The following is a 17,938-nucleotide window of genomic DNA, read 5'->3' on the forward strand; positions in this document are numbered from 1 at the left end:
AGACATTTTAATACTGAGTTGCTGATAATTTTACCGCTGGTTTGTATTTATGAGTTTGCAGTGGTGGCTCTGCCACGGTTTCATTGACGATACTGGCAGCATTAGAGGCAGCAGAGTAACGATGGCTTATTTGACTGGCCAACGACAGTTCCTGTTTTCCTACTGTGTTATATAAATCAGCGACTTTTGTTTTTTTGCTTCAGTCTGTTTCTTGAATTCCATATTTGGCCAGGCATGCTTCTTCGATTCTGTGGATTGTAACTTCGATGCACTAGTAGTCGCTGTACTCGAATCCGCAGATTGTTTTACAAAAATGAGACAAATTTAACAACACATTAATAATAAAGGATCTGGTACATATACATTTAATTGATAAAAAAAGCAACAGAGATCGTTGCGGTCGACCTAACCTATAAAACAGCTGTTCAATGTGACTCTGCGTCGTGTATGTCTAACCTCAAAAGTACAGAGACAAAGACGGTCAGAAATTTCTTTCACATTCTACTACAAAATAACATAAACTGGAAGCGCCCTTTCGGAAATTCCTGAATAACGCTGAGTACATAAATTTTTTGCTAATTTTCGGTAAAAGTTTTACAAGGAAAGCCATTATATAGTCACATATTTGATATGGATTTCTAACACACTGTTGTGTAAGTCAATGAAAACGTTACTCACACTAATATTCTAATTACCTTCCTTAATACCCTCAATGAAACAGAACTGAAATAGGACGACTGAGTAGAAAGCTACACACACTTTCAGTAAGGGTGATACTTCGGACCTGCTACATCTCGTTAACGCTGTGCCGTGAACAGTAACTCTGAACTGACGTAGCCTCTCTTATACAAATGCCACTCTGATTTTCTTTCAGAGTAATTTGCACTAAAGCCTCCTCTACAAGATTCTATACTAGTCAACTTATTCAGGGACTATCACTTTTTCAGCTCCAGACCACTTTGCATTGGCAGCATTGGCAGCGACATCAGTACCGACTGTACATACCCTATATGTTAGTAGCTCAATCTATAAAAGCAACTCCAAGTCAGATGTTCATTAGTTTACACATTACAGCATCGTGAAGAAATGAGCTGAACTTGAAGAAACTTTCTTGATCGGAACATTGTCTTTGTTTCTCCTTTCAGGTGGAGATACAGGCAATGCTGATGTGGTCTTAGCACAGGAACCTGAGCAACCACTACTTGTGGAGCGTTTCAATTCCATACCATTACTAGAGGGTGATACGAAAGAGGTAAGTAAGAGCACTGTAGCTGACACAACACTCACACACTCACAGAGACCATCTTCGTAACGGCATCGTTTGTCACGCGGGCTTTGGCAATTTCCTTAGAACTGAATCGTAATTCTGAAGCAGTTGTCCACAGTTTCCGAGGGTCTAGTTCATCTACTCTTTGCCAAGCCGTGTACATCACATTTGGACCTACTACGAAAGAGAAATTTCTCAGGTATTCCGAATTCACAATTTACAGATGGCAGTACTAAACGTAAAGTAGTTGTGCAGCTTGACATCGAAATGTTCTCATGATTTCGGCGGCTGTCCCTCTGTGCGAAGGCAGAATGTGGCTGAGGTAATGATGTCGTTCTATTGAACCTAGAGATTGTCAAACAGCAAACTGTATCTTTTATTGAATTGTGTTACTGTTCTCTTTTTCTAACATATGATTTCACACTGTAGGTACTTCCCTCCTTCGCCCCCCCCCCCCCCCCCCCACCACCACCACCACATTGCCCTTCCAGCCAAATAAAATACTTTGCAGGCTTGACGAATGGTAATTTTCTTCAAATCTTATGCTATGTTTTTCATTCCTGAGATAAAATTTTAAAGGTCTTCTTCCAGGTTCGCCACCATCTACAAATCAGTCGGTCAGTCGTGTATATAAAGAACTGTAGAATGATGTCACGTCTGTTTTTTACCTGTCATCCGCATCAAACCTGCAGTTATCGTTTCCGACAATGGATTTCATTTGTGGCACCACCTACTGTAAGAAGTGAAAGCTGTATATCTCATCTTATAGCCTCTACCAACTACAGTTCTTGTACGACGTGCCTCGGTTTCCCTCATATCGTCCGGTAAAAAGCCTACTTTTCATAACGATTTATGGATCGGAAGCTGGGTGAATTCTTCTATTATTATCTAGCTCGTACAGTTTTTACTTCTGCGTAATGCGCGTATGTCCTGTGCTGCAGAATTTTCTTTTTTTGTTTGTTCAGTATGTCCCCTGCTGTCCCGTACTATCCGGGATTGGTTGTTAACTTTAGCATCCAATTGCTTAGTATACAGATTTCCACACATTCTCTAAAAATGTACGTTTACTTCTAATAATCAACATAGTCTCGTCCCTACTAACATCTCATTTCTTCCCGTAGTTCGTGTACTTGGAATCGATTAATCAAAACATAGTTTTTAGTGTAAAATGAAACTGATTACCCTGACGTAAGGGTCCAACGTACAACGCACAGAAAAATCCCCAACTTTCCATAAGCATTCGACACAGCCTCTCCTTTAATTCATCTGAATTAATGAGATGTGACGCTCGATAGCACTTGGCGTATGTACAGTGGTTTAATAATTTAGTTGGATACTCGAAACAATGTACCCCTCTTCCTGTACAGTTGTTTCACGTAGCGTTTTTTAGCTGAGTACGTGGTCCCAATCCGTCCTCAACACTATGAATCATTGCCTTTACTACCATCTGCCATTTTCCCATGCAAGTCTTAAGAGATGTTAATTTTGAATATCCTACTACTGTATTAGTTCTGTAACGCGAACTGTTTCATCTAGATTTCCTATCTTGTGAGTGTTTGAAAAATTAAAAACTGTCCGCACCCCCTAGGACTTTCCTGAAGTTTTCTTGAGCACTGAGTCTGTTCATTTTGGATCTCTGACTGGTAGAGGTCCATTAAATTGGTGGGTTATGGTGCGCAGCAGCAAGTGGAGGTGCACGCGATATAATCGACATTAACGTCGTTCTAGCACTATCGCTTGTTTCTACATCTGTATTACACGACGTCTCAAGCTGAAACTGAGTCTGCATGTGGAGAATGCCATATATTACCATTTGCCGGCAGAAAGCGTCCTAATCATGTGATCAGGACAAAGAGAGGTAGGGAGCGAGGTAGCAGCGTTAGATTGTACTGTGTGCTTGTTTGTTCAGGACGCATCGTCCAGCCGCCTCAGTTGGTCGCATCTCACAACCGTATCATCCGCATACTGAGTTTCCTTTAAACGTAATTCTCAAAACTTTTCATCCTCTTCATTGCCTCTTGCCCTGCGAAGAAACATATACGTTACAGCGCGACTGGTCTGTTATAAATCAGTAAGAGAGCGTTAGGCATCAATTTTCTCTCGTGTTTTTTCTTACGTCCATCCCAGTACTACTTCATTTTCCTGAGTAGGATTCCTTGTGTTCCTACTATCAGATAGTTCACGATATTTTCGAGCACCTTGATCTTTTAATCTCTTTATGTCATTGCTGGTATGCAAATATAGTGGTCAGCAGTAAATTTCTTCCATACTCTTCCATCCAGTAAACCAGTTTTCCTGCTTTCGATATATTCCGGGATTCTCTTAACCACTCTCTTCAGTGACATTCTTTGACGTGCGCCACAGAAGGCCCCATTTAAAGAATGGTCTGAGATTTTTTTTTTTTTTTTTTTTTTTTTTTTTTTTTTTTTTTTTTTTTTTTTTTTTGCTGGTCTTCCTTAGACCTGTCTTCCTCTGAATTTTCTTACCTGTATTTATAAGTTCCCTAAGAGACGTTTCCTGTTCAATGGGTTAAGCTTATTTATAGGTAAACTTTCTGATTTTATTGCAGAATATTATAATACCTTTGTACTTTGTACTACTTCCACATTTGTCGATTTCGTTCCGTCAAGAAAGACGTGTCGAGATTTATGAGTTAAATAAAAATACTTAGACACCAGAACTACAACACATTACCATGCCTAATAAGTCTAGGAAAATCGTTGGCGTCCAAAATAGCTTCCAGTCCTCACGGAATGTATAAATACAGATCCTGTATGGAACCATACCACTCTTCCTGCAAAATAGTGGCAAGTAACGATAATAGAGGTAGCGAGTTATCACGCAAACTTCTCTCCAAGGTGGACCAATGAGGTTGAGGCACACCGTCCACACCTACATGCCTCAACGGCACGTCAACATCGACGTCGCGTCAAAGTCGCGTCATGTCGACGTCATGATGCTCTCATCCAATCACAACGCAGCATGGGCCTCGATTTATCATTGCAAAGCAATTACTCCATTGCTAGTGGGTGCTGGTGTGGTTGTGGGTGACGTCAAAGTGTGTGGGCTAGAAATGGGGTAGAAATAATGAATTTAGATCATGTAGTAGCATATTCGATAAGCACTACCGATTTCTAACCACAGATACTGTATGTAAAAGTTGTAGATAAACCTCCTGCCAAACAACCACTACATTAGTAGATTGTCCGACGTCATTGTAAAATCCTGCTTCTAAAGATATTGTATGTGTGTTGCATGGCACTACAAAATGCGCACCTAGAGAGCTCACCAGTGGAAAGGTATGCCACCTACAGGATGGACCACCTCTCGAGATCAAACACGTGATGTACAGCCGTGAACACCGTTGCTTGGGGTACGATCACAGACACACTACCCGGAAATTACTGGGAAAGTTCCATTATAAAAGGTTTAAACTTGGATGTAGTTGCTGAGATCTGCAGACGCGAGAAGATGTGCGCGCGCTATTAGTGATGTGGACGGTATGGAAGATCGCCGCCCTGCTGCGAATGAGCCATCGGCGGTCCCACCTACCCGAACCACGATATTTCAACGGACACGGTGGACACGGCTATGAAGATTGTGAAGACCGTGCTGTCTGTTCCGCTCCCTGAATCTGAAGATGAGAGTATCTCCGCGACTCAGATTGGAGGAAAATGTGAGAGTAACAAGGGTAGAGAGCCTGTTACGAACTACGCCGTTCGAGGGTCGCCTAAAGGGAAAAGGGCTAAACTAAATGTTGCACCTGATGCTGACTGCTACCAGAGGAATGCAGTTCACTACGTCAATGCCACCAGACTTCACAAACACGTTCGACGTGCTCACTGAAGAACCGTAAGACCTACCTCGCACTCCAGCGCCGAACAAGTACCCTTCTACCCCACCGATCGTTCTCCAATATTGATCGACATACAAGATACTGCAGCATCTCCTGAGAAGCTGGACAACAGCCGTATACAACGTGAAGGTGGCTCAACGCTCCGTACGGCCGAAGATTAACGCCGAGTCCGTAGGAGGCATCTGACAAGGGCACACCGTTCTACACACACACTTCCTCCACCGACAACGTCCTAAGGATCGCCATCTGCAAGCTTCCTTTCAACATGAAAGCAGATCAGCTCCATCAAGAGCTCGTCGACCTGGGTTTCCGGGTTCCTACGGTGGTGAAGATGAAGTCGCGAGAAGACATGCCACTCTTCCTGGTTATTTGTTTCGACAGAGTTGAAAACAGGAAATTTTGCCAACTAAAGTGCATTGCTGATGTTACCGTGCGGACTGAATATTTCAGTTCCAAGATGGGCCCAGTGCAATGTTTTCGCTGTCAAGGTATAAATCACGTTGCACGCCACTGCTCCATGCCGGGCAGCTGTGTGAAATACGCCGGCAACCATGTTGGACGCGCTTGCACTCGTCCTCCGACCGAGAAACAAAAATGCGTGTTCCGTGGGGGCATTCACGTGGCGTGTGAGGGCAATCACGTTGCCAGCTGCCGCCGCTGCGACGTGTGGAAGCGCACTGTCGCTCGTCAACGTATCCTGTCTCCTTCGTTACGCCCGAAGAAGCCAGTAACGACACGACCTGATGTTATTTTCGCTGTGGCAGCCTCCGAGAGGAATATTCCCTCGCCAACAGCATTTGAAGATACGGCTCCGGCTGCATCGGAGGTTACTTCACCACCTGCGACTGCCGGTCCTGCGCAACAGCCGTCTGCGGGTCGACCTCATCCTGCCCCTGCATCACAGGCGTCTCAAACGGGCTCCTCACCTCGCTGTCACGGAGTTCGACTCATTGCTGGCAGGCGGAAGACACCTTCCCTCGTCGATCAGATCCCTGTGGACTCTCACAACGAGGCAGCTGCTGCCCTCAGATCCAGCGCCGGGGCCGCGTCTGCTGCTTCGAATGCTGACCTCACCACTCTCACTGCACAGCTCACGGCTCCCGTGTCCAACGCGACGTAACTGAAATCCTGTAGCAGCAACTCACCGCTGCAGCGGCGATGGCCGGTCAGGCCGCCACCAATAATAGTCACCCACAGACGCATAATAGGCTATGTTAGAGGACTGACGACAGTTGCTTGGAATGTCATTGGCATACGAAGTCGAATTCCGCCAATTTCTTCCTAGTGAAGGTGTTGATGTTTGCTTACTCAGCGAACCACACTTGAAATCTGGCGTTGACGTCCGAACAGTGAACATTTCCTGATTCCGCACGGATCGACCGATGGTAGTCGGAGGAACCGCAGTCCACGTCCCTAATGGCATACTTCGCTATCCGATTGAACTCCTACCGCTGGTTTCGCTGGAAACCACCGGCGTGATCGCCCATACCTTCGTGGACCAAATCACGTTAATCGCAGTATACAGATCTCCGTTCCGTCCTCTGTAACCTGAGGACACCGAAGCCCTGCTCTCCCTGAGAGGCAAGGCCTTTGTTGCTGGAGACCACAACTACAAACACGACACCTGTCACTCCACGTTCACCAACTCCACCGGTCGCCGCCTTCTCAGGTTTATTGAACGACACGAGACGATTGTGGTGGAGCCGTACGATCCGACTGTCTTCCCTGGCCGCAGTCAGCTGGACGTTATCGACTTTGCCGTCGTCAAGGGAATTCCACACCAGAAAACCGCAACTGCACGGAACGCAATTTCGTCCGCTCTCGTTCCTGTGGTGTTCGATGTCGATCTTGACGCCCTGCAGCAAGGCAGGAGGGGCATCTTACTCGCCGGTATCAACTGGGATCGCATCGAAGACTCCCTGGTAGACTCACTTGCTACCGCTCTGCCCCTAAGGACGTCAGTGTGGACGCAGCGATTCAACACTTTCCGGACGTCACACTTGCTGTTGCCCGTGCAGCAACAACGCCTGCACCGTGCACTGCACCAGATCATTCCAGCTAGCTGCCATCGGTCATTCTAGTGTCAATAACGGAGAAAATTTGGATGTACAGGGAACACCAAATGACGAGAAACACAGCCACCTGTCGTTTTCTTAACCGTGTGCGTCGCGAGATCAAGGTCGCTATTGAAAATCACCACAGCTGGTACTGGCGTGACAAGGTTGCCACTCTCTGCTTTGAAGACGGTTCGGCCTGGCGGACGGCGAAGCATTTTTTTCGCTGCACGCAACGTGTTCCACTGCTCGTAGCTAACAATGAGACTGTCTACGAACCGGACGCGAAGGCGGACGCCTTAGCGGGCGTCCTTGAAGATAGCTTCAACTCAATTGAAGAGTCGGCAGACGTAGCATATGAGAACCTGGTCGCTGATAGACTTCCCTGCAACTCCGTTGCTCGACATGACGAAGACGCCATCGTCGACACGCCTGTAGATGAGGTCGCTTCTCCCCTTAACCCCAAGACCGCTGCTGGTCATCATAAAGTCTCAAATGCCTTTCTCATGAAGATGCCACCAGCGGCCGCTAATGAAGTCGCTACCATCTTTAGTGAAATCCTTCTGACCTTCGACTTCTCACAGGCTTGGAAGCACACAGAAATCGTTGCGCTACCTAAGTTGGAGAACGTTCTGCCCCACGCGCAGAATTACCGGCCACTCTGTCTTTTGCTGGAAGCCTCTGAGGTGTTTGAGAGAGTTTACGTCCATCGGCAGCAGCACGTCATCGACATCGAAGACCTGTTCCCTGAGGTCCAGATCGGTTTCCGCAAGGGTCATTCGGCAGTTCACCAATTCCTCCGCCTTGTGGAACGAGCGCTCGACGCCCTGGAGCAGCGGCAGTACTTGGCGCTGTGTTCCTCGACGTGTCGATCGCCTTCGACAGCGTGTGGCGCCGTGGCCTTTTGTTCAAATTTTCTGAACTTGGGATTTCGGCGTCACATGTGCACCACGTCAGTTCCTACCCGAAGGTCGGACATTCCACGTGAGAGTTGCAAATTGGTTGTCTACCTTTCGCCAATCAGTACAGGATTGCCGCAAGGCTCTGTTCTGGGGCCACTTCTGTACTAATTGTACACCTCAGACGCACCAAAGATCGATCGCGTGCAGCTCGCGCTCTACACAGGCCTGCCACCGATTCTCGTCGGTGGAAGTCGCGTCCTTGGCGTCCTACGGCATACTCTCTCGGCTCTCGGCTTCACCATCGACCGCCGACTTACCTGGCGAACACACGTCCAAGTGGCGAAGAAAACCGCCAGGACCAGATTCAGCAAACTCTACCCCTTGCGCAGTCCGAACTTCACTAATGACCTGGTAGAAGTTCCTCGACTTCGCGACCGTTTCAGAGTGACAGTCCGCACATTCTACGAACGTGCTGGACGGTTCTGCAGCAGCAAGATACAGGCGCTGTGCCGAAAATTGCCGCGCAGCGTCACCACACGACGGCCGCATCTGCTCGCTATATAGGTAGCGTCGAAGAAACTGCCCAAAGAACAACGAGAAGACAGTCTAAAATGAAGACAAACCACAAGCATGGGAGACAAAGAAGTAATTTGCTGCGAACTTCAACATACATTGGAGGGAGAAGTGTTCTCCGCTAAGTCCGCCCTCCGTGCCGGTTGGATGACTGCTGGTGTATCAGATCCGGCCGACGGATCTCCCGCCCACTGTAATAACGACAAGCGGAACCGAACAGATCGGTGGAAATATCGGAGACTGCTACAATTACACGCCTAGATTACGAGCAACTCCTCCCGTGTAATCGCTTGATAATGACGGTAGGGTGTGGAACTCATCGTGGGGCCATAGCCACCAGGTTGTGAACAGGGGGGATCCACATGTCTGCCTAACACTACACCAGACAGTCTCCCCAGGCATGGTAGAGAAATTAGCATTACTTAAACAATATGTATCTGTAATCACCTCCGACGTGAGGGACCAAGTTGCTGGCAACAATGGCATTCAGTCATTCAGGCAGGGGACGTCTTGCAACAGCAAAGCTATTGTAACGCGCCGACGCCTTTACAGACAAACGTAGGTCAGTAACAAGCCTGCTATCCTCCACTTTCCCTCCCAACAATCATTCTCCTAAAACTTGCAGGATGACTTCATTTACAGCCAGGCAACACCCCCAGTGGAATGAAGCATAATTACTATGTTTAAATAAAATAAACCCTGCAATACTATTATAATACGCGAGATTACGGTAAGTCTCACATATTAACTGTAGGGAACTCTGAATATTGTCATTGGTATTAACGAAATTTCGACTGATCCCAAGAACTCCTAAGACACACGCTGGACGGCTAAAACACTGCAGTATTTGAAAAAATTATTCCTAAGGAATTTAACTGTACATTAATAATGAGTATGTTTCGAATATTGGCAGGACTGGTGTAACTGACTATACATAAACCATTTCGGGCAAAAATTTAGAGACAGATTGTAGTCCTGGAACCACGTCGACTGGGGTCTACATCTGGCTGTGCTCCCAGGCAGGATATAAAGACATGCAATTTATGAAATATTTTTGTGTGACGTCACCATAAGACTCGTAAACACACTGACGGAAGAAATTTCAATACCAAAAAATAGTTAATGTATAGTAATGAAACTTCGGTAATACATTTGTCTAAATAACATATTTGAGTGTTTAACACACACGTTACTGTGAGCGTGACACAAGACATTTCAAATGCGAAATTCTGGTAAGTTAATAAAGGGTGTAACCGTCAGAATGTTGAATGCAAGTATGCAAACGTGCGTGCGTTGTTTCGTACAGGTGCTGGACGCCTATTTGTGGGATGGGGTTCCATGCACGTTCTACGTCTACACCTACATTTATACTCCACAAGCCACCCAACGGTGTGTGGTGGAGGGCACTTTACGTGCCACTGTCATTACCTCCCTTTCCTGTTCCAGTCGCGTACGGTTCGCGGCAAGAACGACTGTCTGGAAGCCTCCGTGCGCGCTCTAATCTCTCTAATTTTACATTCGTGATCTCCTCGGGAGGTATAAGTAGGGGGAAGCAATGTATTCGATACCTCATCCAGAAACGCACCCTCTCGAAACCTGGCGAGCAAGCTACACCGCGATGCAGAGCGCCTCTCTTGCAGAGTCTGCCACTTGAGTTTGTTAAACATCTCCGTAACGCTATCGCGGTTACCAAATAACCCTGTGACGAAACGCGCCGCTCTTCTTTGGATCTTCTCTATCTCCTCCGTCAACCCGATCTGGTACGGATCCACACTGATGAGCAATACCCAAGTATAGGTCGAACGAGTGTTTTGTAAGCCACCTCCTTTGTTGATGGACTACATTTTCTAAGGACTCTCCCAATGAATCTCAACCTGGTACCCGCTTTACCAACAATTAATTTTATATGATCATTCCACTTCAAATCGTTCCGCACGCATACTCCCAGATATTTTACAGAAGTAACTGCTACCAGTGTTTGCTCCGCTATCATATAATCATACAATAAAGGACCCTTCTTTCTATGTATTCGCAATACATTACATTTGTCTATGTTAAGGGTCAGTTGCCACTCCCTGCACCAAGTGCCTACCCGCTGCAGATCTTCCTGCATTTCGCTACAATTTTCTAGTGCTGCAACTTCTCTGTATACTACAGCATCATCCGCGAAAAGCCGCATGGGACTTCCGACACTATCTACTAGGTCATTTATATATATTGTGAAAAGCAATGGTCCCATAACACTCCCCTGTGGCACGCCAGAGGTTACTTTAACGTCTGTAGACGTCTCTCCATTGAGAACAACATGCTGTGTTCTGTTTGCTAAAAACTCTTCAATCCAGCCACACAGCTGGTCTGATATTCCGTAGGCTCTTACTTTGTTTATCAGTCGACAGTGCGGAACTGTATCGAAAGCCTTCCGGAAGTCAAGAAAAATAGCATCTATCTGGGAGCCTGTATCCAATATTTTCTGGGTCTCATGAACAAATAAAGCAAGTTGGGTCTCACACGATCGCTGTTTCCGGAATCCATGTTGATTCCTACATAGTAGATTCTGGGTTTCCAAAAACGACATGATACTCGAGCAAAAAACATGTTCTAAAATTCTACAACAGATCGACGTCAGAGATATAGGTCTATAGTTTTGCGCATCTGCTCGACGACCATTCTTGAAGACTGCGACTACCTGTGCTCTTTTCCAATCATTTGGAACCTTCCGTTCCTCTACAGACTTGTGGTACACGGCTGTTAGAAGGGGGGCAAGTTCTTTCGCGTACTCTGTGTAGAATCGAATTGGTATCCCGTCAGGTCCAGTGGACTTTCCTCTGTTGAGTGATTCCAGTTGCTTTTCTATTCCTTGGGTACTTATTTCGATGTCAGCCATTTTTTCGTTTGTGCGAGGATTTAGAGAAGGAACTGCAGTGCGGTCTTCCTCTGTGAAACAGCTCTGGAAAAAGGTGTTTAGTATTTCAGCTTTACGCGTGTCATCCTCTGTTTCAATGCCATCATCATCCCGGAGTGTCTGGATATGCTGTTTCGAGCCACTTACTGATTTAACGTAAGACCAGAACTTCCTAGGATTTTCTGTCATCGCTCATCGCTTCTGTCATCGCTCAATACAGGGACGGTTAATTCTGGTTCTGGATGACACTGGAGTTGTCTTCCAATGATATCGAATATGTGCTCGATTGGAGATAGATTTGGTGATCGAGCAGCGGAAGGGAGTCGACAAGGCAACATGTCGACTCCCAGTTGAGCATGTTCGGTTACAACAGTGGTATGTGGATGAGCGTTATGCTGTTGGAAAACATCCCCTGGCACGCTGTTCACGAATGGCAGCACAACAGCTCGAATCACCAGACTGACGAACAAATTTCCAGTCAGGGTGCTTCTGATAACCACGAGAGTGCTGCTGCCGTCATACGAAATCGTACCCCCGACCATAACTCTAGGTGTAGGTCCAGTGCGTCTAGCATGGAGGCAGACTGATTGCAGGCCCTCAAGTGGTCTCCTCCTAACCAACACACGGCTATCACTGGCACCGAGACAGAACCAGCTTTCATCATAAAACACAACAAATCTCCACCCTGCCCTTCAATGAGCCCTCACTTGACACCACTGAAGTCGGAAATGGCGGTCTTTTGTGGTCTTTTGTGGAATGCACGCTACAGGGCGTCTGGTTCGGAGCTGTCCTTGAAGTAACCGATTCATGGCAGCTCTTTGTGTCACTGTGGTTCAGCTGTTGCTCATACTGCGGCTGCAGATGTCGTAGTACGTATCAAAGCCATAGGCCGAACGCGATGGTTTTCCCTCTCGGTAGTGTCACATGGCCGTCTGGAGCCCGGTCTTCTTGCGACCATACATTCTCGAGACAAGCGCTGCCAGCAATCCTGTACAGTGGCTAATTCCTACCAAATCTTTCTTCAGTATCGCAGAAGGAACACCCAGCATCTCGCAGTCCTATTACACGACCGCGGAAGTAATCCGAAGAATACGGGGTGAGTCAAATAAGGAGTAACATCCGTATTTTTCGTGAACGGTTACGCATATCGATACGCAATTTTCGGGAAATCTTACACCGTCGAGTGGCACGTTGACTTTGAAACCTGTCATATAAGAATTCGAGAACTGTGGTAGAATTTTAGAGCACGGTGACCGGAATCGGCGACGGGGGCATCGGTGCGAGAAGACGCTGGGGGCTTATCAGGAACTGTTGCAGGGCCCTCCTAGGCTTGTACCACCATGGTTATGATAGACAGCTGGCGTCTCCTGTCTCGCCGCCGCAGCATAGGTAATCGGGGTAGAGGTCACTATCGTTGGTCGAATACGATCATTAGAGGGCGTATGCACGAAACGGCGTTGCAGGTATTCCGTACGTACATGGCTTACCCGTCTACCGTTGTAGCAAATCCTCGGTTGACCACCGTAAATAATTATCGCCCGGCAACCAGCGATCGTGAGATCTGAAGCTACATGGCGGCGCCCGTTTCGAAGGTCTTCCATTCTTCAGCCATATGGTCGAGGATTATGCCATAGGGTCGAAGAGCAAGAGTGACTAAATCCGCTGGAACTTCAACTGGTAGCTCAATCACGCACACATTTTGTATTCCCAGTCCAAAACAATCAAGCGTTACTACACCGACGTTTCCGTCAGAGTGGCAGAATCGGTAAACTTCTGTCGAGTGGCTGAGGGATCTGTCAGAGGCGTCATCGTCAGTGAATTGGAGATATACAGTGTTGGAGACGATAGACAAGTGAATACACAGCCGCTCTTACGGACAAATATGTATCACGTCTCGAAAAATCTCTCTACTTCGTGGCCCTTGGGTCTGGAGTAAGTTGCGTCAAACTGCAGCTTGATCGTAGCTTTCCAATATGAAAGAGTCCTCGGATGTCAGGAACGTAGTTATGACACTCGATACTAGCCTGGAAACGCGACACGGAGCGGCCGGGAGATCCTCATCGCTCCACAGCTGAAGGCCGACTTATCGTTAGGCTATCCGATCTCGACTCACAACTAGACCCAAACTTCCATATGTCATCAACCACGCGTCTAGAACCTGTACTCGTACATCCATTACGTGTATTCCTATACAGGCGAAACATTTTACTTGAAAGTCGCTTGCCCGGTGTCAGTGGATAAATTAGATATTGCAATGTCTCTGTTATTCCTAATTACGATCAGTGCCCCTTTTGGATATGCATCATAATTCCGAACAACACGGGCACTGCAGTGTCGTATTTATCCGCCGACGTCGGGGAAGCGACTTCCAAGTAAAATGTCTCGCGTGTATGGGAATATACACAATGGGTGTACGAGTACAGGTTGTAGACACGTGGTTGATGACATATGGTAGTCTGGGTCTGCCATGAATCGTGCTCGGATAGCCTAAGGGTAAGGCGACCGCTCGCGATAAGCGTAACATCCGGGTTCGAGTCCAGGTCCGACACAAATTATCATTTTCTTCATTCCATCATACAGCTCATGATGGTCCATATTCACAATTGCGAATACGTTTCGTGCACTCGGCTTAGAGAACATGGTGATTCCTGAAACTGTTTCCTGTGGATAAGCTGTTTGGTAGGGCAAGTGGTAGTTACGAGGGCAGTTCAATAAGTAATGCAACACATTTTTTTTCTTGGCCAATTTTGGTTGAAAAAACCGGAAATTTCTTGTGGAATATTTTCAAACATTCCCGCTTCGTCTCGTATAGTTTCATTGACTTCCGACAGGTGGCAGCGCTGTACGGAGCTGTTTAAATGGCGTCTGTAACGGATGTGCGTTGCAAACAACGGGCAGTGATCGAGTTTCTTTTGGCTAAAAACCAGGGCATCTCAAATATTCATAGGCGCTTGCAGAATGTCTACGGTGATCTGGCAGTGGACAAAAGCACGGTGAGTCGTTGGGCAAAGCGTGTGTCATCATCGCCGCAAGGTCAAGCAAGACTGTCTGATCTCCCGCGTGCGGGCCGGCCGTACACAGCTGTGACTCCTGCAATGGCGGAGCGTGCGAACACACTCGTTCGAGATAATCGACGGATCACCATCAAACAACTCAGTGCACAACTTGACATCTCTGTTGGTAGTGCTGTCACAATTGTTCACCAGTTGGGATATTCAAAGGTTTGTTCCCGCTGGGTCAGTCGTTGTCTAACCGAACACCATAAAGAGCAAAGAAGAACCATCTGTGCGGAATTGCTTGCGCGTCATGTGGCTGAGGGTGACAATTTCTTGTCAAAGATTGTTACAGGCGCTGAAACATGGGTTCATCACTTCGAACCTGAAACAAAACGGCAATCAATGGAGTGGCGCCACACCCACTCCCCTACCAAGAAAAAGTTTAAAGCCATACCCTCAGCCGGTAAGGTCATGGTTACAGTCTTCTGGGACGCTGAAGGGGTTATTCTGTTCGATGTCCTTCCCCATGGTCAAATGATCAACTCTGAAGTGTATTGTGCTACTCTTCAGAAATTGAAGAAACGACTTCAGCGTGTTCGTAGGCACAAAATCTGAACGAACTTCTCCTTCTTCATGACAACGCAAGACCTCACACAAGTCTTCGCACCCGAGAGGAGCTCACAAAACTTCAGTGGACTGTTCTTCCTCATGCACCCTACAGCCCCGATCTCGCACCGTCGGATTTCCATATGTTTGGCTCAATGAAGGACGCAATCCGTGGGAGGCACTACGCGGATGATGAAGAAGTTATTGATGCAGTACGACGTTGGCTCCGACATCGACCAGTGGAATGGTACCGTGCAGCATACAGGCCCTCATTTCAAGGTGGCGTAAGGCCGTAGCGTTGAATGGAGATTACGTTGAAAAATAGTGTTGTGTAGCTAAAAGATTGGGGAATAACCTGGTGTATTTCAATGCTGAATAAAACAACCCCTGTTTCAGAAAAAAAATGTGTTGCATTACTTATTGAACTGCCCTCGTAAATACGTACGAGGCGTGGATGTCCGGATATCCGTCCCGAGAGGAGCCAAATGAGAGCGCCGCAGGGTGCAGCCAACCGCGGGAGGGACCAACACAGAAATAGCGGCCGCGCTCTGACCTGCTCCTACGTCGGGTTAGCAGCAACTACTTCACGAAAAGCCCAGATACCTACAACTTGAACTTCTTGTCAATATTCCAATAAATATTCCATTACACAATACAAAAATCCTGTTTTTTATTTCAATCAACACGTAGTTGCTCTTAATTTTAATATTTGCCCGTAAATGCATTTAGTAAAAAACTAGTTCTGTCTAGTATAGTTAGAACGTGTTCTTACTAGCTGAAACTAGTTGATACCGATAGCCTCAGTTACAACTAGAATTTATTACTGGTCAAAAGCGAAAGTCAGTTAAAACTAGTTTTAACTAGGCAAAACGCGTTTTGACGAAGTAGTTTTAACTAGTAAGAACGCGTTCTAACTAAAAACACATTATGACTGTAACATATATGACTGAAATAACGGACTATAAAAAAGATTGAGTTTTCTCCATAGAAGACACTTAGAGAAGCAAACTTCGCCTTTATTTGCCTTTTTGTCCAGTTGAAAATTTATTGCACTGTTTCAGATGTACGTGATCGTGGACGATTCAAATTACACCTTCGAATTGCCCTTTGAGTGCATGGGAGACGCTAAATCTGGAACTGAGGAAGCCATTTGAGTTTATTCTCATTCCCAGCTGAATATCATATAACTTACGTGTTTTACTAATACAAATTATTCATGAATTTAAGCATTTTATAACCTATCATAAAATAGTAAGAAGTAGCGTCTTGTATTAACAATCATTAATTACTGAGAAATAAAGTACTATCACCCCATATTTGTAGTCATTGTAAACGACCAGCTGAGACTTGCATTACCATATCCGGTGGCTGGGGATCGTGTGACAGTGAGGGATGGGGGGGGAGGCGCCTTGTAACAACAATGCTGTAACCCCCACCACCATTCACTTGTTATTCGTTCTCTATGAAACGCTGTTCTATGAGCATGTACGATGTGTCCACGGTGGGACCCAGCTACTTTTTGAGTTAAGACGCACGTATGAACTGGCAGCAACACGCTCACCCCGCCTACCTAGCCACCAGATAAGATAACGTAAGTTCCAGCAGGTCTCTTGGCGATTGCAACGATTTCTTCTACAGTCTATGCACCAGTGTAATTAAAAAAAAAAAAAAAAAAAAAAAAAAAAAAGACAACCTGCTTCCAACTCAGCGATAAAGCATACAGGGTGAGTCACCTAACGTTACCGCTGGATATATTTCGTAAACCGCATCAAATACTGACGAACCGATTCCACAGACCGAACGTGAGGAGAGGGGCTAGTGTAATTGTTTAATACAAACCATACAAAAATGCAGGGAAGTATGTTTTTTAACACAAACCTACGTTTTTTTAAATGGAACCACGTTAGTTTTGTTAGTTAAAAAAGTTAAATATTTAAAATTTCACTAACTTTTATTGACTGTTACTCATGACATACTGTTTGAAGAGATGCTGATGTGTAAGTAGGTCCTAAACCTGAAGAAGTTGAAGATAATATTCACCGTAGAAAATGACATCTACTACTTAACTTAAATTTTGGGGCTAAGTTAACAGAAAATTTTAAAACATTTTAGGAACCTGGTACAAGATTTCACTAGAACAAAATTTTAAAATATAAAGTAACTGACTAGCTTACACTATTTTCAAAAGGTGGGCACAAATTCCCCGCTTTCCTCTTCGCCCCTTCGTATTTTGAGGGTTAATGTCTGGATACTTTTGATCGTGGCGGCGACCTGGGGGGAGTTCTCACTCTTCCCAAGTTTTGGAGAGGCACAGCGGTATTCCTGGCACAAATCGTCGAGGATTATGAGAACGTTGGCAGTGCGAAGATAGCACAGCTTTCGGCCTAACTGTTTGTTGTAACTACTGGTAACCAGATGACGTTCGAAAGAAAAAAGTTGTTCGTGACAAAATAAATGTGTTGGAATAAAGATGTGGTGGTTTTCATTAGTATTAATGCCAAACAGCTGGAGAGCTCAAAAGGATAAAGATGATCTTGACAGTACGCTATACACAGAAACCCGAACAGTAAAAATGAAACCACAAACAAAATACACTTCAACGTATAAGAACAGTAGAAAATGTAAGATACACTGATGAAAAAAGTATATCGCAACACCATTAAATAATTAATGTAGAATAACGAAAGTTCGAGAGTTAATTTGTCTAGGTAACTTATTTAGATGAATAATATTGCAAGATCATAGGTTAATGTAAGCGCGAGATAAGCCATTGCAAATGTGA

General features: G+C 45.8%; 1 protein-coding gene across 1 annotated transcript in view; it reads left to right on the forward strand.

Annotated features, from left to right (window-relative positions):
- LOC124722476 (collagen alpha-2(I) chain-like) overlaps nucleotides 1-16,470 on the forward strand; it is an 85,350-nt gene extending 68,880 nt beyond the window's left edge. Inside the window, exons 3-4 of the mRNA XM_047247634.1 lie at nucleotides 1,146-1,252; nucleotides 16,218-16,470. Of these exons, the coding sequence (XP_047103590.1) occupies nucleotides 1,146-1,252; nucleotides 16,218-16,310 (200 nt within the window). The 3' untranslated portion in view covers nucleotides 16,311-16,470. The remainder of the gene's footprint in view (nucleotides 1-1,145; nucleotides 1,253-16,217) is intronic.
- Nucleotides 16,471-17,938: the final 1,468 nt, after the last annotated feature.

This window comes from Schistocerca piceifrons, chromosome X (assembly GCF_021461385.2).
Source record: "Schistocerca piceifrons isolate TAMUIC-IGC-003096 chromosome X, iqSchPice1.1, whole genome shotgun sequence".
In the NCBI taxonomy this organism is placed as follows: Eukaryota; Metazoa; Arthropoda; class Insecta; order Orthoptera; family Acrididae; genus Schistocerca; species Schistocerca piceifrons.